The sequence below is a fragment of the Rutilus rutilus genome, assembly GCF_951802725.1.
Source record: "Rutilus rutilus genome assembly, chromosome: 12".
Taxonomy (NCBI): Eukaryota; Metazoa; Chordata; class Actinopteri; order Cypriniformes; family Leuciscidae; genus Rutilus; species Rutilus rutilus.
In genome coordinates this window covers 6,892,567-6,915,439 of record NC_140217.1, presented here as the reverse complement: position 1 = coordinate 6,915,439, position 22,873 = coordinate 6,892,567, and the positions used below count along the sequence as shown (strand labels likewise).

At 36.3% G+C, this 22,873-nt stretch overlaps 3 protein-coding genes and 1 long non-coding RNA gene across 4 annotated transcripts; 3 read left to right on the top strand and 1 right to left on the bottom strand.

Annotated features, from left to right (window-relative positions):
• Positions 1-366: 366 nt before the first annotated feature.
• cldn10a (claudin 10a) lies at positions 367-5,986 on the top strand (the record flags this gene model as incomplete). Its single annotated transcript, XM_084426848.1, has 5 exons — positions 367-586; positions 2,480-2,641; positions 2,738-2,819; positions 2,912-3,016; positions 5,141-5,986. The coding sequence occupies 5 exons, from the start codon at positions 367-369 to the stop codon at positions 5,283-5,285; spliced, it is 714 nt and encodes a 237-aa protein (XP_084282974.1). The 3' UTR covers positions 5,286-5,986.
• A 2,951-nt stretch (positions 5,987-8,937) lies between these two features.
• Positions 8,938-14,087, top strand: cldn10e (claudin 10e). Its single transcript, XM_084426705.1, has 5 exons — positions 8,938-9,426; positions 10,075-10,236; positions 10,315-10,396; positions 10,595-10,708; positions 13,266-14,087. The coding sequence occupies exons 1-5, from the start codon at positions 9,195-9,197 to the stop codon at positions 13,621-13,623; spliced, it is 948 nt and encodes a 315-aa protein (XP_084282831.1). The 5' UTR covers positions 8,938-9,194; the 3' UTR covers positions 13,624-14,087.
• A 3,511-nt stretch (positions 14,088-17,598) lies between these two features.
• LOC311301780 (claudin-10-like) lies at positions 17,599-20,815 on the top strand. Its single transcript, XM_084427112.1, has 5 exons — positions 17,599-17,977; positions 18,823-18,984; positions 19,059-19,140; positions 20,051-20,158; positions 20,258-20,815. The coding sequence occupies exons 1-5, from the start codon at positions 17,746-17,748 to the stop codon at positions 20,484-20,486; spliced, it is 813 nt and encodes a 270-aa protein (XP_084283238.1). The 5' UTR covers positions 17,599-17,745; the 3' UTR covers positions 20,487-20,815.
• A 674-nt stretch (positions 20,816-21,489) lies between these two features.
• Positions 21,490-22,424, bottom strand: LOC311300837. Its single transcript, XR_014629383.1, has 3 exons — positions 22,257-22,424; positions 22,037-22,179; positions 21,490-21,659 (listed from the first exon to the last, which is right to left on the bottom strand). It is a non-coding gene; the product is annotated as an uncharacterized lncRNA (long non-coding RNA).
• Between the last annotated feature and the right edge of the window lie 449 nt (positions 22,425-22,873).

The following is a 22,873-nucleotide window of genomic DNA, read 5'->3' as shown; positions in this document are numbered from 1 at the left end:
ATCCGCTGGAAGCATTGACTTTTCAGGCCCTTCCAATAACACCCATCTTTTATGTACTCACCTCCTGACCTCCAGCATCTTTGCAGACTCTCTTAAAATGATTCTTGCAGAGTGATGTTTGGGTGGGTGTGTGTGTATGCGAGTGTGTGTGGTGTCGTGGGTATAGTTGATGTGAAAACAAAAAGCTATTGGTCAGCTGTTGAAAAGGTTAGTAGCCAGAGCCCTCCCTGCTGAATATAAAGCAGCTTTGGGGGGGGAGACCCGTCAACAAACGGTTCAGTCCAGACTCAGAACCCCTTACGGATGAGCTGATTCCTGCTGAGACCAGACGCTTCTCTGCATTTAACTTTGATAGAACATTGGGAAATGGGTAATATGGGAACAGAGATTATTGCCTTCCTTTTCACCATATCTGGATGGATTCTGATCTCCTCCACAATCCCAACTGACTACTGGAAAGTGTCATCAGTGGATGGGACGGTCATCACCACGGCAACATTTTGGTCCAATCTCTGGAAGACGTGTGTTACGGATTCGACCGGAGTCTCCAACTGCAAGGACTTTCCTTCTATGCTCGCACTGGATGGTACTTTATTACTTACTTTTATTGACTTTTATTGACTTTTTATTTCTCGCCTGAATGAATGGTCTGAATGTGTTTGTGAGTTATCGGTCCCTTTTTCCTTCTCCCAGAAGATCCAGGTGTCTAATTGTTCGGAAAAGAGTAGCATGGTGTTGGATTGCCCTAATGCTGCTTCAGCCAGAAGCTTCCACAACACAAACAAACCGAAGCCAAACCAATCATTTAAACAGGGAGTTTATTGTGTTATGATTAATGCATTTAACATGATGCTGACACCAGTTTAAGAATGCAATAATTTGAGCTCTGTGGAGGTAAAAAGAGACACAAAATGATCTGCTTGTCTCAAACTTCATATTTCTGACTCGCAGCCTGCAGGAATGTATTATCTCAAGGCAAGTACAAAAATAGTGTTTATAATAACCACACTTTAGCTTAATTATGTCTGGATGGCACACCCACAAACAGGAGAACAGTTCCCTCAGGCTGCCGTGCAAAAGCAGGTGGTTAATAGGTCATGTATTGAATGTTTAATGCATAACTGGCATGTTTGAGGCACTGCATATTTGTGATGTGACAGCTTTGACGGCTAACTGGAGAGTTTAATGAAAGATGCTCCATGTGTTGAGGGAGATCGTCATGTCGTCTCTGCATGCTTGCTAAGGTGTTCTGAGGGTGCGTCTCAATCTAGTTCAGTAGTCAGTAGGGCACTGATCAGGGAATCGGCCATTTTAAGGGCTTTCTCAATCAGACCAGTCACTAGAACGATCCAGGGAGCATCTATGTTCCCTTACCGGAAATTATGTCACATTTCTGAGCCAACTCAATGAATATAATGACAGACGAGACGTTTGAAGAGACAAACCTCTTTTTATTATATGTCAGCATAAATCACCAGTGAACACATATGTTACAGAACAATGTGTTTATACAGCGTTTTAATCAAAGATACATAGGTCCCGCTAGTTGTCGATTTATAGTCCCGCTAGTTGTCAATTTCGCTGGAAATTGAGTAATCACTGTCCCAGTGAGTTGTGAACCAGGGTCCTTACCAGTGCCCGGATTCGTGGACACGATATGCTGATTCACGAGCTCGGGAGCGGATTGAGACGCACCCTGAGGGATTGTTAGCATGTTGCTATGTGGTTGCTAAGGTGTGAGGCCCATTTTCAATGTACATTACTGGGAGTATCAGTGACATCATAACATAGATGAGGTGTTATCGAAGTTGCAAGAATGACTTGTGTTAGTCTTGGTAGCATCAGTAAAAATGGGTTGAAAATAATAAACCGATCTGTAGTGTTTCGTGTAGATGTATTCCATCATTTTCCAGACCAAGTTTATGAATTTATGACGTTATACCTATTTAGTATGACTTTACCTTTAGTTTTTATTGTAGATTTTCTCTGTAAAGAAAACTTAAAATATTTTTTTATAAATAATAGTGAATAATAATAATAATAATAAAAGGTTTAAAATACATTTTCTAATAATTTACAATAATTTTAATAATTCAGTTATTGTATTATATATATGCACACAATTTATTGTGCTTTGCATAAAAAGGATTTAAAAAGGATGAAACAGATGAAATAAAATTTACAAAAATAAAACTAGATTTAATTTGTATTAAAAAAAAAACAAATAAGCAGAAATATGCAAGTAAATAATTATGTTAAATTATAAATTTAAATGATACATTTTCAGTAACTGTATAACATATCATTTTTTTTGTGTGTTGGCACCAGTGAAAATGTTAGTGCAAGCAGAAATCTGATCTACTGGCCCGACCAGGCAAGCAGAAAAAAAAAAAAAAAATCTTCCTGTTTATCCCAGTGATTGTATAATAAATTCTTCCCTGATATATATATATTGCTTCTGCTTCTGCTGTTCCTGCAGCTTATATCCAGGTGTGTCGTGGACTGATGATCTCAGCTGTGTGCCTGGGATTTTTTGGAGCTATCCTGGCGCTAGTGGGCATGAAGTGTACTAAAATAGGGGGATCAGAGACCACCAAAGCCAGGATCACCTGTCTATGTGGACTGCACTTTATTCTCAGTGGTAAATGTCGCCTCATGGTTTCTTTTCTAAAGCATTTGCGATTCCCACTTTTCAGAATGAGAGTGTCCTGTAACTATACACCCATCCTCTGTGCAGGAATCTGCTCTTTGACCGCCTGTTCTCTCTACGCACACCGGATCACGTCAGAGTTTTTTGACCCCTTATTTGTGAAACAGAAGTAAGCAATAGCATCCCTTTGTAACATTCTTCCTGCAGTTTCCTTTCTCATCACCTATTACCAGCACCAGTGTTTTGCCTGTTTGGATTTAGGTTTGAACTCGGGGCGGCCCTGTTCATTGGCTGGGCAGGATCAGTTCTCAGCATTCTTGGAGGATTTATCTTTTGCTTTTCCATGTCAGAGGGATTCATCATCAGGTCTGATTCTTAGATTGTCCACATGCATACTGTCTCGCCTGTTTGACTCAGAAGAGGTACATAAAAAATAGAAAAAAATCCATAGTTTTTAGAACGAAGATGAAATTTTGTTTAAGATGTGTATTTTGACCGTAAGTAAGATGGTGAAAATACACACACTTCCCCCCCCCCCCCCCCCAGAATTTTTTAACATACAATGTAAGAGTGTGTAAATGTAAGTTGTTAGGCCTTTTAAGTTCGGGTCCATTTTGACCCGAAAGTGAACTGTGGCTTTTTTCTTACATCTATTTACATCTAGATTTGTCTAAAATTACTTCTGTAAAAATACATTTTGTTTATAAACATTGCTCGCTCATGCACACACAATAATTCTAAAATTGAAATAAAATGTCAAACTAATTAATGTGTTTGTAGAGCAAAATTTCATAGACCAAATGGTCTAAATTTGAAAAAGGAAAGAGGGTTTGGAAAAGAAAAAGTCCATATTTCACTTTGCTGCCACCTATTGGTGAACCATTGCAGCGTGAAAAGGAGATTCAAGCTGTTTATCGTCATTTTTTTTCACATGAAAGTAAAAGTGTAGGCAAGTAAAATGAATATATTTTGTTTGAAAACAGTTCAGAGTAATATTGATGTTGTTGTGTTAAAAAAACTGAGAATTTAGAAGTTTTGAGCAGTCATGAGTTATAAGTTTCAAATAAATGTAATTAAATCCACTGAAGTGGATAACAATATATCAAATAAATGTTCCCATAAATTTTGATTAAAATATATATTTTCTTGCATCTCACTGGTTTTTGCTATAGTTCTTGAAAAATTTTAAATTTCAAAGAATAAAAAAAAAAAAAAATTTTTAAGGGGGTAAATGAAGTAAAAGCATGGTAAAACATGGTAACACTTAAAACTCTAAAATATTTGTGCAATAATGAGAAGTTACTGATACATATTAAATATTAAGTTAAAATATTAAGTTATGACTGTTTTACAAGCTTACGTTCCACCGGGTCCAAACAGACCCTGGAATGAGAAAGGCGTATACAGTTTTTATAATGCATTAGGAGTTTAAAGGGTTTAAAAGGAATTTCATTTGGAATTTTCATGTCAGCATCCTAAAATATTAACAAATGAATGCCCATGTTTACATGTCAAATACACCTCTTTGAAACATAGCCCATCCATTCACAGTCATTTTATTGTACAGGGTGGGCCATTTATATGGATACACCGTAATAACATGGGAATGGTTGGTGATATTAAAGTCCTGTTTGTGGCTTCTAAATGGCCACCATGGTCACCACCCATCTTGAGGAGTTTGCCCCCTCACATATACTAATGTGCCACAAACAGGACTTTAATATCACCAACCATTCCCATGTTATTACGGTGTATCCATATAAATGGCCCACCCTGTAGTATGATATTTAAAAAACAATATTCTTAAACATCAGAAAAACTAACAACTTAAAATTGTATCAAACTGTTTCTTAAAGGAACAGTGCAGCAAATCAATCAATCAATCAATCAGATTGTCAATAGGAATGCTTCGCCCAAAAATTATAATTTGATGAAATTTCTTTCTTCTGTGCACGCAGATATTTCAAATAACAAGTATTTTGGGAGAACTCTTTTTTTAATTTTTTAATTTTATTCTATGGTCTAAGAGAATAAGTAATAAGTAAAAAAAAGTAATGTAAATACGTTGTTCTACACTGTAAAAAAAGTTGCTGCCTTAATTTTAAGTACAATTAACTTGGATGTTTAAGTCATTTCAACTTAAATTAAACATTAAACTGATTTTAAAAACGAGCTGAATCTTGTATAAAAAGGTGAAAATTGCTTAACTTATTTTGATGAGTTAAGGCAATGTACAAACATTTTCTGTATTGTTCTGTATTATTGATATAATAAAGTAGCTATTATTTTATTAATTATATTTCTATAGCTTTAATTTGTTTAGTTTTTTTAATTTCCGTTTTAGTAATTTTAGTGTTTCAGCTTACTTGTACTTTTTTTTTTTCAAATTACTACTAGTTTTTGATTATTATTTTTTGATTATAGTTTTGGTTTTAGTTAACAATAACAACACTGGTTCTAATGTCTTGAAATCATTCTCCTCTCCGACAGGGAATACTCCTACAACGGTGCCACGTCTTTCATATCAAAAAGAACCAAGATCACTGCGATGGGCAAGAGCCCTGCGACTCCTCGGAAAGATCCTCCAGACCAAAGCTTTTCTGCCAGGCAGTTTGAGAGGAACGCGTACGTTTGATTTCAGCATCCTCAGTCAAGCTGGAAATGACAACAAGTGATCAAGGCCAACAAATACACACTGTGTTAAGTCAACTATCCAACAAATCCTTGAATGGGGAATAAGGCTGCTTTCATCATTTGAAGACTGCACAGAGGCAAATGTCATATATTATAAATATATATATATATCCAGATATTTTTCTTTTTCAGAGGCTATTTTGGTTAAGATATACCTATAGACAATATTGAGACATTTTTCAGTTTCAATCCATATATATTACCCATTAGAAACCTCAAGAAAGTTTCCAAGTATGACATTGTGAAACAATCAGCAGATTTCTTCACTTGGGACTTTGAAGTAAGTCAGGTGAACTGATGACAGAGAAGACGGGGAGAACAGCTGCGCTCCACTGACCACAGGAACATGCTGTCTCAGTTCGGAAATTGCGCCGGTCCTGGAGTCTCTCTTCACCTCCTGATCAGTGGAAACTCGAGACTCTGACCCCAGTTTTTAGAGCTGGAGCTTCCGTGAGCTGCTGCGGGTTGGCAGAGTCTCCTTGTTCTGTCGGATTCTTCCTTAAACAAGTGTGCAGTGTCTCTGTGCTTTTTGTAAGAAGGTTTTAAAGTATTTTAGGGTCAGTAGTTTGTTTTTATTTTTTTAAAGAAATGAACACTTTTTTGTAGCAAGGATGCATTAAATTGATCAGAAGTGACAGAAAAGACCTGAAAAAAGATTTATTTCAAATAAACGCTGTTCTTTTTAACAATTTAAAAAAAAAGTTTTTTAAATGTATTAGATTAGTAGCATATGAGAATGATTTCTGAAGGATCATGTAACACTGAAGATTGGAGTAATTATGCTGAAAATTCAGCTTTGTATCACTAAATTACATAATTTAAATACATACTGTATATGTTCAATAGAAAACGGTTAGGCCTATTTTAAATTAATATTTCAAAATATTACTGTTTTTACTGTATTTTTGAGCAAATAAAAAGAGACTTTCTTTTTTCTTTTCTTTTTTTTTAACATTAAAAAATATATTTTTCAGTGTAATCTGATTAACTGATTTTTGGATGAATCTCCCAAATGTTACCATCAAAAGGAAAAATAATAATAATAAATAAGCTTATTGAAAACCAAAGTGGGATGAAAGATTAGGACAATTCTAAGGACCCTGGCTTAAAAAAAACACACACTATTTATACATTCAAAAGTAACGTTCCCATAACATTTGAAAAATTCTAAAATGGAATGTTGCCCCCCCCCCCCCCCCCCCACCAAAAAAGATATTTTGAACGTTCAGAGAACATTGTTTTATCACAGTACCACAAATCTGCACCAAATCTGAATACTTAGGCTTACAGATTTGTTCAAATATCAAATTTAGAAAAACACTTCTTATAAACAACCAATGACCTTCATCAGGAGTGATTGAGTGTAAAACTGGCCACCAGAGGGCATCATGGTCCTGTTTAAGACTAACAAGAAAAGACATCTCTGACTGGCCCTTCCACTGAAGATAATGTATCTTAGTAAGAGGTGAAGTGCTGTTTCTAAAGAGTCATCGGGATAATGGCTGAGGCTCTTCCACCAAACAAAGGCGTAATTCAACATCCCAGTCTTGGCTTCATTAGTTAAAACCATGAAGAAAGCACTGATCTTTATATTCTCAGAAGGTCGTTACATTCTGCAGGAGATAGAACAAGCAAGTCCCCTCTAAACCTGATCAAAGTTCAGAACGCAACATCAAACGCCGGAATCTGGGACAGTATATTACAACACACACACACACACACACACACACACACACACACACACACACACACCTGATAACTCTTAATTAAGTCTCTTGAACACACACGCACACACTTTTATGAAATTAATAATGTTATGAACCCTGCGGCTATTTTGAGGAAATATAAAGGCCCTTTTGAAAACGGCACCCTGTACAGCACCTAAAAACAGATCATCTAACCTGTGCTCAGCCTTGTGAAGAAGACGTGCACTTAATTGTATTGAATGTGCACTTGTAGTGTTTTCAAATCTTAAAAGTATATATTTTTAAAAACTTGACTTGCAGATAATACCAATTAATGAAATAAAAGGCAACTTAAATGTACTTAAAGAGAGTACACTTTCATGATTTTTTTTTTTTTTTTAACACAGTTAAAGGAATAGTTCAACCAAAAATACAAATTCTTTCATAATTTACTCACCCTCAAGTTGTTCCAAACCTGTATGAGTTTCTTCTGCTGAACACAAATACATTTAGAAGAATGTCGGTAACCAAACAGTTTTTGGACCCCATTGACTTCCATTGTACGACTTCCTGGTCCGTGGAAGGTATGGGCATTATTACACTGAAAAAAATGTTATGTTGACTTTACTTAATTTTATTATGTCAAGGGGTTGCACAAAATAAATTAATCTAAATCCAGATATTTTTTTTTTTAAGTTGAGTGTACTTATTATTTGTAAGTTGAATGTACTTAGGCCTATATTTTATAAATTGAGTGTATTAATCTCTTTCAGTAATTTCAGATTAATTATAAAGGGATCGTTCACCCAAAAATACAAATTCTTTCATAATTTACTCACCCTCAAGTTGTTCCAAACCTTTCTTCTGCTGAACACAAATATATTTTGAAGAATGTCGGTAACCAAACAGTTTTTGGACCCCATTGACTTCCATTGTATGGAAAAAATAAATACTATGGAAGTCAATGAGGTCCATCAACTGTTTGGTTACCCATATCCTTCAGAATATCTTCTGTTGGGTTCAGCAGAAGAAAGAAACTCATACAGGTTTGGAACAACTTGAGAGTGAGTAAATGATGACAGAATTTTCATTTTTGGGTGACCGATCCCTTTAAGTACACTTTTAAAAAATCCACTTAATGTCAAATTAAAAGATTTAGTTTAAGTACATTTTAAATCATTATGTTTTAATAATCTTTTGAGGTGCTTTAAAGATGCACTTATTTTGATGTGTTGACTAAAGCACAAGTAAGGTACTTAATTATAATTTTAACTGAAGTGTGTTATTCAATATTACGTTTAAAGTTATTTTTTAAATGTAATAAATTGCAGCTTCATCATTACAAATTTGTACAGATATTTCAGTTTCAACAACCACATAAGGGTATTTGGTTACACTTTATTTTAAGGTGTCATTTTTACAGTGTAATTGTATATTTAAGTACTGAGTAATATTAAGCAACTACATGTACTTACTATAGGGTTAGGGTAGGATTTGGATTTGGTTGAGGGTTAGTTGCATGTAATTATGCATAATTTACTGTTATTACTATGGTAAGTACATGTAACATATGGGACACTGTAAAATAAAGTGTTACCTAACTATAAAGTATGTATAATTACATGCAACTAACCCTACTAGACCTTTAGTAAGTACACGTAGTTAAATAAATGTAAACTACAAAACATTTTGTTTTAATTGCAGTTAACATACAATTAAGTGTGTGAAAACATTCAATTCAATTCAGAGTGTACTTCTTTCTTCTTCTTTTTTTTAACAAGGCCCCTGTGGTGTGTTTCTAGAAATTAAGATAATGATGAATAAGGGGTTTAAAATGACTGTCCGCCTGCATGTAGTGCGTCCTCTTGTTTATGAAATATGAGCTGAAAACCGAGGTAAGCATTCTCTCTGTCCTCCATAAACTTACAAACAAGACCCTGGGAACATGGAGAGTCAAACATTCACATCAGCACAAAACAGAAGTGAGTTTACTGAGCAAGAGATACTCATGAGGAAACAGTTTTATGGATCACAGACTGACATGATAATGCAAATGACAGGCAAAGAGATGCTGGAAGTGACAAAGTGTTGAGGACTAAGAAAGGCTACAAAGTGCGAGGTAGGTCGTTCAGAGAGACGTCTTGGAGTAGTGAACCAGAGCAAAGATGAAGATCCGTGCTATGCAGATCTGGGGATTCCTGTTAGCGTTACTGGGCTGGATCTTTGTCTCCTGCTCCATGGCCATGGAAGGCTGGAAGATCTCCTCTATCGGGGGGCAGGGTGGGAGCTCCATCATATCAGTGGGCTGGTACTGGTCCAGTCTGTGGAGGGCCTGCTTCACGGACTCCACTTCCACATCCAACTGCTACGACTTCCCTGTGCTGTGGTCCGTGGAAGGTATGGGCATTATTAGAGTCTTTGAATCTACATGTACAATTCTTTTAATGGCTATAATGAAAAAATAGACAAAGTACATTCATTTAATGTGCTCTGAAATCTCAGATAGTTAGATACAGTGGTGGGCAAAAGTGATGTCCGGTCTAGGAAAATGAGTGAGTATTGTGATTTTGTAAGAGGATTGTGTAGTTGTGCTTGGAGTCAATTGTTTTATTTGTGATAATGCAATGAAACATGCTGAATTGTGCAGACATCATTTTTGGCCTGCAGGCTGCCATAGAAATAAATTATGAACACATGCAAAAACAAGAGAGAACCAATGAAACATAGATAATTTATTATGTTCAACTTTTTCCTGTGAGCTTTTTTATTTTTCGATGCATTTTTTGGGGATTGTCAAATAAAATCTGCAGCTGTAGTTTGCCTTTTTTTTTTGGGCCTAAATAATTTTGTCAGATAAAAACCAGAAACCTTCAACCTTTGGTTGTTCCTTCATATTTAAATTCTTTTTAAATATATTGAATATTTTCCTCATATTTTGATGGTTTAATCAAACTTGTAGGCTCTTTAAAAACATCACTTTTTTGCCGGATGGATGGATGGATGGATGGATAGTATAATAAGTTATTTTGGATCTTGAATGTTCAGGTTACCTTCAGATCGTGAGGGCTCTGCTGATGTCCGGGATGGCTGTCGGAATGCTGGGATTTATCCTGAGTCTCGTAGGGATGGAATGCACTTACATTGGAGGAAAAGACAAGGAGAAGAACCGATCTGTGTTCACAGGAGGCATCTGTCATGTAACCAGCGGTAAATTTCTTTGTAAAATACAGCAGAACCATGGTAAATTAGGTTTACACATGTGCTTTACTGAGTCTGTTCTCTAAGGTATGCTGGCTGCCTCTGGTTATGCAGTTTACGCTCACAGTGTTTCTGCAGAGTTTTTCAACCCTAGATTTGATGGATTGGCGTAAGTATATCAAGCACCTGATCCTGTTTTATCTATCCTTGTAGTCTTATACTGTACGTTTCCTGAAATCACAATCAATCAGAATTAATTGTGCAAATATATATATTTTTCAATATTTAATTTACTAATTTTTTTGTATATTTAATTTATTAAATATATTTAATTAATGTATCATTTTTAAATGTGGTAATATTTCAGATTTGACTTGGGAACTCCATTGTTCCTTGGATGGACAGGATGTGCTTTCCAGATCACTGGAGGGATTTTCTTCCTAGTTTCAGTCCGCAAGGCCTGGTCTCAGACATACAGCAAGTAAGTGTTCAACTTCAGAATAATACAAATGAAAAAAGAAAAAAAAAACATAATATTTTTAGACGTGCCAGTGTAAAGTGCAAACTCTATATTTAACATAGAAAACTATAATGATTCATGCATTAATAACAGCAGCCTTAACTACATGTTAGTGCATGTTTGATAGTTAATGCATTAATTGACATTTAGGGGTAAAATTAACCAATCAGGCTCCATAAGAATAAATAAGAAGTAGGCCTACTCTGACTTTGAATTAAACGTGATTTAATAGGCTACTGTCATAATTTCACCTGTTAAATCAAAATCTGCCATCTGCAGCTTTGTGACAAATATTTGGAATGGCACAGGATTATTTAGCCATCTAGACTATACATAGATCCGTCTAATCAAACGTGGAACTCAAACTACCAGTGATAAATTAAATTTGATCTTGACCATTTTCTGATTTCTGATAGAGTTTGTTTCTGGTGGGACAATCATTAGTGGCGCACTCTATGTGTTCTTTTGGCGTGTTAGTTGTGTTCCCACGCCACGGTAATAGACCTTATTCACAGCAGCGCCATCTTTGATTTTTTTTTTTTTAGCGGGAATAAAAGAGAGACTGTGAGGGACAGACATCTCTTCAGTGGGTTGTACTGTTATTTAATGTGTTATTGGATGGTTCTGCTGATGAAACACTGCTAAAATATATTTCAGAGAAATTTCAGTAGACAAAAAGCTCAACATCGAGCTGTGGAAAATTATAAGTGATCTAGGTGGAGCTTTAAACAGCTTTTTACAGCGTATGCCATTTAAAACACGGTAAGTCTATCCCTCACAGGCACAGCCTCGCTCTGAATAGAGGTCTATACTGGCGTTTTAATCTAATCAATGTGGACTGCTTTAGTAAACCGAATTAATAATTAAAGACATGTTTGCTTACGTGTTGTATTGGGATTTTTCAGGGAGTAATGTGCAGTAATTAACTGTATTTCTTGTCATTTAAATGTATATGCTTCGATTAGCATTGGACGCGCCCTATTTTACATGTAACGTGCCTTGTGTTTGGGCTTTCTTTTGAGTCCATATATGTTTAATTACATACAATAACTAAAAAGTATTTTTATCTTTGGTTTTTGTACTGGTGGTATAAAGGAATAAGGATGACACTCTTAGTGTATGTTTATTCACATTTTAGTTAATGATTTGTAAGTGCGTCATTGTGTCATGACTTTTCTTTGAGGGGCACATCATTACTAACTCATTATTAACTACCCATACACTGACATCAGCTCATCTCCTGTTAATGCATTATTTTGTCATTAATTTACTTGGGGGCACATTAGAATTAATTCACTGTTTACTATTTACTAAATTCAGCTAATGATTTATCATCATAAACTTCCTATCAAATACACATGTACTAGTACAACTAGTGTTCAGCCCAGTTAAGTGATGTTGTGCGGCTTTTCAAGAAGTCAGAGAGTTGAGGTATGGTATCATCATGGCCTGTGTCTGCATGGACAGTGAACTGTACTGATACCAGCTAATGTTCCCCTGATCTTAGGCTTAGTGCATGTTTCCGGTTTGGTTCTTTTTTTGGGAACCGATTTCTCAGAATGTTTGTAACCAAGCAGATCTCGCCCCCCATTGACTACCACAGTAGGAATAAAATAATATGGTAGTCAATGGGGGGGCGAGATCTTATTGATTACAAACATTCTTCCAGATATCTTCCTTTGTGTACAGCAGGACAAAACAAATTATACAGGTTTGGAACAACTTGAGGATGAGTAAATGATGACAAAATTTTCCTTTAATTCAGGTATTAGTACATGATTATTCATGTACCTTTATTGTAAAGTCTTACCCCATAAAAGTATATAAAAAATAGTCCATATGACCTGTGCGTAAGTATTCCAAAGCTATACGATACATTAACATGATGAAATGGACGAAATTTGCTCTTATAACTCAATTAAAAAATATTGCCTCACTCCATCATTTATGACATTTGTAACATTACCCAACTGAGGGCAGACTTTCTGTTAATACTGAACTGCCTTTTTTGTTTTTACAAAAAGTTATCATATTAGATATTACTCATTCATTGATAATTGCACAGGGGAACTTTTTGTGGAAAGATTTCCACCTTACACATTCGTACGCAAATTAATTTGTTCCTAAACTTGTTTCTAATGTTAATGATTTTTGGTGTATTTTAAATGAGTGTCTGCGTTCCCAAGGACAGTCCTTTGCATAAAACACACCCAATAAGGGCTTTCCACAAACCCTTTCCTTTGTAGTCTTTCACTCTCAGCAAACATATGACACTCTATAAAGACAGCAAGCAAGATCCTCAAACAATGCCTACGTTTTTTTCATACATTTAAAATACTTTTTAGTACGAAAGCTGAATCATGATTTATTTGTGAAAACCTTTGAGAGTGTAGGTCATATGGAGTACTTTAATTGTTCATTTATGGTGGTTTGGTATGGCTTATTGTCATTGTATGGAAAGCTATGGGAAGATGACATTATTCCTTTAATATTTTAATATTAAAATGTTTGTCCTCAGGGCACCAGCTCTCAGCGTTCCTGTTGTGGAGAGCAATGTCTTACGTTCTTCCCACGCAAATATTTCCATCATATCTGAACTCTCTACAAAATCCAACATATCAGCCATATCTGAGCTCTCCTCAAAGTCTGAAACATCACCTTCGTCAAATGCTCCATCAAATACCACCTCCAGAACTGGACGTCCCTCAAGATCACGACACTCTGATAAATCAAGAGGCTCTGTCAGATCAGAAGTGTCACGGTCAGTGAGCTCCACACGGTCCTCAATGATCAGCAGATTACATTTAAACAGCAAGAAAGTGTCTTCACCATCTGGAGCCACTACACATCTCTTCAGCAAGAACTCTTACCTCTGAAACATTGAGCTTAGCCTTAGATTATTGGATCCGAAAAAACACTGGTTCAGGAAAAAACACACTGGAAATGACTTCTAACCAGTTAAAACATCTCAGGTTGCATATGCAACCCGGTTAACTGAGAAGGGGAATGAGACACTGCGTCTTTAAAGGGAACAACGTCAGTATGAATGGTGTCTGAAGCATTTGTACAAGCCAATATTCATTGGCAGATGGCAGTCTGTGACTTATAAAATTATTTTGTTTGAAGGAGACGCGCAGGCAAGCCTGAGGCATGGCAACGAGACGCAGCAATCTCTATCCTCTTCTCAGGGAACCTGGTTGCATTCGAAGCCTGAGACGTTCCCTTTCGAAGTGGAACTTCAGTGCTGTGTCTTGGTGTTGACGCTATGGGCAACCAATACCAACTACGCCATGCTGAAGGAATGCCTGCCTCACTGAGCTGTGATTACAAGCAGAGTGGGCATAGCACTAAATGACTCTACGGGCCTAGGCCGGAGTCAAGAGCGCGTCAACCCCGAGGGCGCATCCTATGCGACTTGAATAGTGGCACCACTCCTCACAAATGCTCAGCCTAGAGCCCCAAGCAGAGCTGCAGGGGAATACCGACATCGCCTCTCTGGCATGCCTCTTAGGGAGCAGTCTACCAAAGGGAGCCTGCGAGGTCCTGAAAACCACAGTAACCGGTACTATCAGACTGAAATACTGAGAAAGGGGCTGGACAAAGAGTGAACTGCTACTTGTTTTTCTAAAATGCAGTCCATCTCTACTCTGTCCCAGCTACCACCTTCAGTATTGCTACCCATCCCAGGAAGAGAACATATCCCTACCCAATTATGATTGGGGAGAGCGGCAAAGAAGAGAATAGGATGCATATGCAACCTACTTCAAATCTCCTTTACCAAGATCATACACTGACTTGAGTAAAGGCACTTCCAAAACCTGCTATAGGTAGAGAATTCAAATGCCACTCTATAGTAGGTATGGCTATATCCCCAGCCTAAGGTGAGCGCATATTTCTACTTCAAATCCAACCATAGTTGGGGAGGGAGGTAAATGAAATGGAAGAATGCTTGCAGACTGCCTCCCATATTTTCATTTCGCTTGCCTCAACCCTAAGGAGGTATCAGTCTTAAGGGAGCGTTTAGCCTATACTTAAAACTCCAATTAACAACTGGAGAGGGTGGAAACCAAGCAATCAGCCACAGGGAAGTATACAATTCTACTTTAGACCCTAACATATGGGAGAATAAGGAAGAGAGATAGTTGGAGAAAGGTACTTTTTGGATAGAGAGAAGCAAGAGAGAAATGCCAAAGGCAATCTACCTCTGCTCAAAGCCATTGACCAATACTACTCTCACCTTGGGGGGCAGGTGAAGGGGACAGGATGTCCTCAGACTAACTAAATCAAAAAGTATGTTGAAAACACGGCTTTCAGCGTGTAATATAGAACGGAAGCAATTTCTGATTCCTATTTTTCTTTGAACAAAATCTGTTTTCACAGTGTTTTTTTCAGCAGTCTTGTTGTTTTCCTGACCACTTTTTGTCGATCCCTTCCCTGAGGTCTTGGCGACTCCTGGCCTCACACCTCCTCTGTCCCTTTACTCCTCGGAGCGGGGGACACGAGTTTCTTGCCTCCTTACCCAGTCTCCAGTTATCCTACGACAGGTCAGGAGGGTTGGAGGTTGAGGGAGATGAATTGGATTGGAATATGTATAGAATACTGTATATATATATATATATATATATATATATATATATATATATATATATATATATACAGGCACGCACTTTCTAATGAACTTCCTGAAGACAAAAAAGGTGATGAGGTGTAACTCAGGCGTCTTTTATATGAACGGGCGCTGACCTGTCAATGAATATTGGCATGTATGTACTCGTGCTTCAGACACCGGTCACGGTGATGGCGTTACCTATAGCATCAACACTAAGACGCAGTGTTGAAGTTCCACTTCAAAAGGGAATTGCAATGTTCAACATAGTTCTCTAGATGATTTAACTTTAATAAGGAACTCTCCAAATTATGGATTTAAATGCAAGCATTTTTTTAACATGAACTGAAAATTAAACTAAAATGACATGCTGCATGCCTGGAATCTTTTTGAGCAAAAATGTAAAAAAATATATATTTATTGATGGTTCATTCATTCATTGAGAAAAGTAGATCAAATATTTGTAGAGAGCATATTACCCATGACTTACAATGAAATGTGAAATGTGGAACAACAGTTTGTGCTTTGTCAAAACTATTATTCATTTTATGTTTTGTGGAGTTGATGTAAAAAAGCAATGCAAGAAGACAATAAAACATTTTAAAGATGTTTTAAACAAATGGTTTTTATTTATTTATCCATTTTCTCCTCTTCTCCAGTGCAATGCAAGTATAGGGAGGTCTAGGGGTCTTATCATTATCATTATTCGTTAAAAAGAAAACTTTTTTTTTTATTTTTGTTAATTAAAATAGAGCTGAAATAAAATATAAATATTAGAAAATAAATTAAAACTAAACAAAAATTAGAAATGTTGCTTTGGCAACAAACTGAAATTAGTTGAAGCAGTAAAATTACTAAATAAAAAAAATACAGAATTGAGCAGTTTCACTTGCTTTGTTTCCTTTTCTACAATATGTCTAACATTGCTGTATGTTGTTTATACATAAACAGTATCACTTACCCTGTACGTGCAGCTCTACAGCAATATTGTATTACTTACAGTGCTATGCATAAGTTTAGACACCCATACTAAAGTTGACTAAAAAGAGGAATAAAAAATCTTCTTTTGGAAACTGAACTTAATCCCTTAATTTAAAAAATTAGGAAAAATCCAACCTTTAAGGACACCAATTTTCTTTGTGAATGAATAATGCATCGTAAATAAATAAATGTTCTTCCTTAAAATACAGGGTGCATAAGTTTGGACACCGCTATGTTAAATTCCCATAGAGGCAGGCAGATTTTTATTTTTAAAGGCCAGTTACTTCATGGATCCAGGATACTATGCATCCTGATAAAGTTCCCTTGGCCTTTGGAATTAAAATAGCCCCACATCATCACATAGCCTTCACCATACCTAGAGATTGGCATGGTTTTATTTCAGTTAGCCTAATAGCTAGTTTGATTTGCATTGAGAGATGATCTTATGGAAAGTACCCCATGCCAATCTCTAGGTATGGTGAATGCTATGTGATGATGTGGGGCTATTTTAATTCCAAAGGCCAAGGGAACTTTATCAGGATGCATAGTATCCTACATTTTTTTTTTTTTAAATACTTAAAAATAAAAATCTGCCTGCCTCTATGGGAATTTAACATAGGGGTGTCCAAACTTATGCACCCTGTATTTTAAGGAAGAACATTTATTTATTTACGATACATTATTCATTCACAAAGAAAATTGGTGTCCTTAAAGGTTGGATTTTTCCTAATTTTTTAAATTAAGGGATTAAGTTCAATTTCCAAAAGATGATTTTTTATTCCTCTTTTTAGTCAACTTTAGCATGGGTGTCTAAACTTATGCATAGCACTGTATGTTATATAAGCCTGTATATAGAAGATAAATATCTGATTTAAGAAGAACACTCGACCAATATGATATTGAATACCTAGCCGAACACACACAGGTCCTCCACTAGTATACTGTTTTAAATCTTAAATCTTTTACATTTATAAACTATCAGACTTCTGACCTGAAAAGATGATAAAACAGGTGAAACCCCATATTTTCAACAAATCCTTTCATTTTTCATCGTTTCATTTCTGTTTCCTTTATCACAAATGTTTGTCCTGGGAAAGGACAAGTGATGTCCTTTTAGGGACTTGTGACCCTGGTTGTCAGATTCAGAGATTTGATAGAACTCATGGAATGAGAAATTGCTTATGAGGTAAAACCATGTAGTTTTACCGGTTTTAAGCTGTAATATGCCGAAAAAGCATTGTGGAGGCACTGGGTTCAGATACCAAGACGGGAGGAAGATGTCCTTGAAGGACACACACCACCATGTAATTTTATTCCATGTTGACTTGAAACTTCTCAGCAGTTCAGGGAACTTTCTTTCCATCGCTCTTTTAACTTTTCTTCCATTCATCCGTCGCATGAAGCCGGCAGCATGAGGCAGCGAACAGTGGTGATGTATGTGGAGATCGGCTGCTTTGTGTCCTGTCTGTGTGGCTGGATGTTGATCTGTTCCACTCTGGCCATTGAGTACTGGGTCTTCTCTGAGGTCAGCTCTGTAGTTCTGACCACCGGGAATTACTATTCCAACCTCTGGATGGACTGTGTCTCAGACACCACAGGAGTATCTGACTGTAAATACTACCCTTCCATGATGGACCTGTCAGGTGAGGAATCACTGCTTACACTTTATAATAAGGTCTCACTTGTTAACATTAGTTAACGAATTAACATGGACTAGCGATGAGCAATATATATTTACATCATTTGTTAACCTTTGTTAATGCTGCTTAATAAAAATGTTCATTTTCATGTTAGTTCACAGTGCATTAACTAATGTTAACAAATACAACTTTTGACCTTAAAAAAAGTATTCGTAAGCGTTGAGATTAACATTAATAAGTATTAATGAATGTTGTAGATATATTGTTCATTGTTAGTTTTGTTATGTTAACAAATGAAACCTTATCGTAATGTTATTGAATCACAACTGAGAAATTGTGTCAAAATGTAATAAATGGCTCATGGCTCTCAGTAAAATCTATAAAAAAAAATCATATATACTGTATATATAGGGTGAATGCAGGTTGATTGGGACACTTTTTGCCAATAAAATGACTGGGAAAAAGTGTTAAATAAAACCTTACTTTTATTATAATTTTAATATTTTTTCAGCAAAAACATTAAGCAGCAAAACTGTTATCAGCATTGATAGTAAGAATTTCTTGAGCAGCAAATCAGCATATTAAAATGATTTCTGAAGGATCATGTGACACTGAAGACTGGAGAAATGATGCTGAAAATTCAGCTTTACAATCACAGGAATAAAAACATACATTTCAAAATATATTATTATAAAATCAGTTATTTCAAATTGTATAATATTTCATAATATTACTGTATTTTTAATCTAATAAATGCAGCCAACTTGATATATAATATTATGATATTTCTCAATCAGGAGGAGATGCTGTCATGCGTTTGGTGAATATTAATATCCTCTCTTTGTTAGTTTTCCTCCATGTGTGCAGGGCTCTGTCTGTGGTCTCTGTGATCTTTGGGTTCTGGGGAGCTGTGCTCGCCCTCATTGGGATGAAATGTACCAAAATCGGAGGCTCTGAACTCGCCAACGCCAGAGTTACATTCGCAGCAGCATTGACGTACATGGCATCCGGTATGAATGTTCCTTCATCATAATTTTTGCATAAAGCATAAATTGAGTATCATTAACCGATGTCTGTTTTGCAGGGTTCAGTGGTATGATAGTTTACTCCTGGTGGGGAGATAAAGTGCGTTCAGAATTTGTGGATCCATATTACTTAGAAGCAAAGTACGTAATTATGACAGTTGTGTTTGTCATATTACTGTATGTCTAACTTTGAAAGTGTTCACTATATATAATTTTTTTTTTAAATAAATACATGTCATGATGTACCAATGGGCTTATAGGGGTCATATAATGAGGAATCAAATATCTTTTGGTCTTCTGAGAAAGAAATGTTCCTTGGATCATGAAAAAAAAAAGATGGATGGATAGATAGGCAAAAGCATTGCAAAAGAAAACTTTAATTCTAACGGCCAATTCACACTGCACTGACAGACGTCGACCAACGTGGACAATCACCAGATTACAGTTCGAAACTTTTCTGACATTCCACGACCCGACAAACACTGATTAAACATACAAGCTCCAACAGAAGCCAACACACACTGACAGGAGTAACACACTGATCCGACAAAACCCTGGTGCAGTGTGATTGGGCGTAAGATTCTAAGACAGTAATTTGCATTGACAAAGCAGCCAGTGAAATAAGCGTACAATAGTGACAGTTGGCTTTTTAAATGAAGTGACTGTGTTAAAACACTTTTTTAAGGGCGTATGAGTCAATTTAACATGTTATTTCAGTGCAATTAGTTATTTTAACAAATAGTTATTTTAAAAATGTGTGGCACACGACGTAGACGTAAGACAGTTTTTAGTACTTCGTTGTCGTGTAAACGTACTCTCAATTGCAAAATAGATCGCTGTGGACTATAAGCTATTGGTAGACTTATGTTCAATGAAATAGAAATGTAATTCAACCTAAATACCATTTCATTTCATATTTCATTAAAATTACTTAAAATAAATTCTTCATCAATTGATTCTTAATCTGTGGGACTCAATAAAAAAAGAAAAAAAATGAAAAAGGAAAGCGTTATGATATGGTCCTTTAAAATATGTGACTTTTATTTCTCAGGTATGAGCTCGGTGCCGCTCTCTTCATTGGTTGGGGAGGTTCGTGTCTGGTTATATGTGGAAGTGCAGTCATGTGCTATTTCTCTGGGAAAGAGTCATTTCCCAAAAGGTCTGACCAGTCACACAGTATACATCTACTGTACGTGGAAACAAGCTAAAAAAAGCACAATGAATATGTGGTTAAATTGGTACCTTTTTTCTTCCTCAGATTCAATAAACAACTCATAAGACCCCCAACCAAAATGACGGCACGTACCAGACGTACGTATATGCTGCCCGTCTCGTCCAGACCCACAACAGTCTTCATCCCTCCTTCACACCAATCATACAGTGAGAGAAGAGGAAGAAGAGAGAGCAGAGGGAGGAGAGGAACACAAGGAAGCCAGTCATCAAGAACCGTCAGACCCATAAGGCCTCCTATAGACTCAGCTGTGTAACATTTGCAGTGTTTGTTGACACTTTTCCAATAAGAGAACTTCTCTAATGCAAGAAATTTTAATATAACAGGAGTGCAAAGCAAAGAAGAATCTTTGAAGTGTTATAAAAAGTGAATTTAATAAATCATTTAGCATATAAACAATCAAAAAGTGTGAGGCAATTATTTTAAAGTGCAATATCCCTTAGATGTTCCTCAGTATTAACTGTACTTGTACCTTTATATTTCATATAAAGTACCTTTAACACTGTCAATATCAAACTCAAGGAATGAAAAATGAAAGGCTGTTTTTGCACTGCTGTCCCTGAATAAACACTAAGCCTGAGCTACAACAGATACTGGGTATTACAATTATGAGGTTTATTAGCTTGTGAATGTTTTGGTATTGCTCTGCTGCATTTTCTTATATCTTAGTACTGAGCATAACAGAAAATATTATGGATATTTTAAAAAGGTTCATTGAAGTTGGTAAGTAAATAAATTGAACAGTGACTAACATAATTCTTCAAAAGTAAAAATACTACTTTCATATTATAGCTAATTTAGCTTTTGTTTACGGTAAAATTAAGTTGTAAAAAGACTAAATGAAAGGTTAGGCAGTTAGATATGGGTCATGGACTTAGCCGAGGCTGTCTATTGGTAGTATGTAACTCTCTAATGAGCTATGACCGGTTTAATATCAGACAATATTTTTACGGACCGGCCTTTAAGGTGTGGCGGATAAATACAACAAAATAAAATGATACGACTGGCATAAAAACTGGGGTATTTATGAATGATTATGAATATGTAAAATATAGCAGTAGACATTTACTAATAAACAAGTGTTTTCTGTGTCAGTGTCGGCTGGAAAGATGAAGTTGACAATGCTTACATTTTTTTTTCACTGTAGCTTTTCGGCAAGCAATCTGAGTCTCTATGATGTAAATAAATTATAACTATGATTTCTTATTAGCAAACTCTTGAAAATATGTTTAGTTAAAAAGGAATTCTATGTACCTGGCTTGTGCCCTTTGCCCGTCGATGAGCCCCACACACTAGTGCTGGTGTCCAGACTCTTGTCCAAGCTCTTCCTGATGATGGGCACGGGACATTGGCTGGCTTTGGGTACAGCGGGCACATCCTCTATAGAGGAGATATCCCAGTCATCATCGTCATCATCTTCATCTGTGTACTGAAAGCAATAGAGCAGAAAAACAACACTTTACAAATTTGGTATAGAGATAAAAACAGCATTTATTTAAAATAAATATCTTTCTTAACATTATAAATGTATTTCCTGTCACTTTCTATCATTTTAATGCGTCCTTGCTGAATAAAAGTATTAATTTCTTACTGAACCCAAACTTTTGAATTGTATATCTACAATATTTCCTACAGTTATGTGATGAGCCACATTATTTGATTGAAGTGCAAAAATACTCAATATAATATCAATATAATATAAAAATATTTAAATAAATAACCTATTCTCCATTGTTGTAGATTTCAGTGCCATGTTTATGCAACATAATATAAACATCTGTGTCTGTTTAAAGGGGCAGATCTCACCTTTAGAACTTTCTTTGCATCTTGCTTTGTATTTTTGACAGCTGTTGGCTTTTCCAGGAATGTATTAACGCCCCCTGCTGGTTTCTTTGGGCCTCGTGTCGCCAGGTGTTTTTCAAGGCTTTTGCCAATAGCTTTGACATTACCTACAGAAAACACACACAATACAAATATAAAACAAATCCAATGCAATACAACAACTGACATTAGAAGCGAGTCTTACTGTGAGTAATCTTCTCCACGTTTCCATTCTGGTCGGTGTGTTTGTGCAGCTGTGAGAGGTTGATCTCCTTGATCTCGCTGCCGTCGGTCCACTCGCTGTCGCTCTCGCTCAGAGCGGTCACATCTGTCCTGTTCGCACTGATCACGGGAGCAGCGGAGCGCACAGCAGGAGTGTGAGGGCTCGAGCGCTGCTGTGTTTTAGCAGTCTGAGTTTTGACTGAGGTGCTGTTGACCAGGACAGATTTCTTCTGTGTTTGAGGGGCTTCGTCCTAGACGTCTCCTCTTCCTCGGACGAGTCTTCATCAGAGCTGAATGGAGGGGTTCTGCAAGCGAGACATCATATTTACATGTTCAGACAACACAGGAAAAGCCACTCGATCTAAGTATAAAAATACTGATAACGAGTGATAACATAAAATCAGTGATCATTTAAGCCAAAGTGATATCATGAACAGCAAACTAAATAAATTAAAGTTAACAGGAAAAGGTATTTGCGAAGCATTTCACTTCTGTAAAAGTTAAAATTCTTTAAATGATATGCATGAGTTTCAGATGAATTTACAGGTTTCAATATTCATACTATGTTTACGACTCAGTAAAGCCCTGACATTCGGTTCT

Bases quoted from the DNA above. Each gene is read 5' to 3' on its own strand.
- LOC311301780 (XM_084427112.1), top strand. From the start codon at position 17,746: ATGAGGCAGCGAACAGTGGTGATGTATGTGGAGATCGGCTGCTTTGTG. The intron at 18,985-19,058 runs GTATGAATGTTC...TCTGTTTTGCAG, and splicing joins ATTGACGTACATGGCATCCG to GGTTCAGTGGTATGATAGTT. The intron at 19,141-20,050 runs GTACGTAATTAT...TTTATTTCTCAG, and splicing joins CCATATTACTTAGAAGCAAA to GTATGAGCTCGGTGCCGCTC.
- cldn10e (XM_084426705.1), top strand. From the start codon at position 9,195: ATGAAGATCCGTGCTATGCAGATCTGGGGATTCCTGTTAGCGTTACTG. The intron at 9,427-10,074 runs GTATGGGCATTA...TTGAATGTTCAG, and splicing joins TGTGCTGTGGTCCGTGGAAG to GTTACCTTCAGATCGTGAGG. The intron at 10,397-10,594 runs GTAAGTATATCA...GTAATATTTCAG, and splicing joins CCTAGATTTGATGGATTGGC to ATTTGACTTGGGAACTCCAT.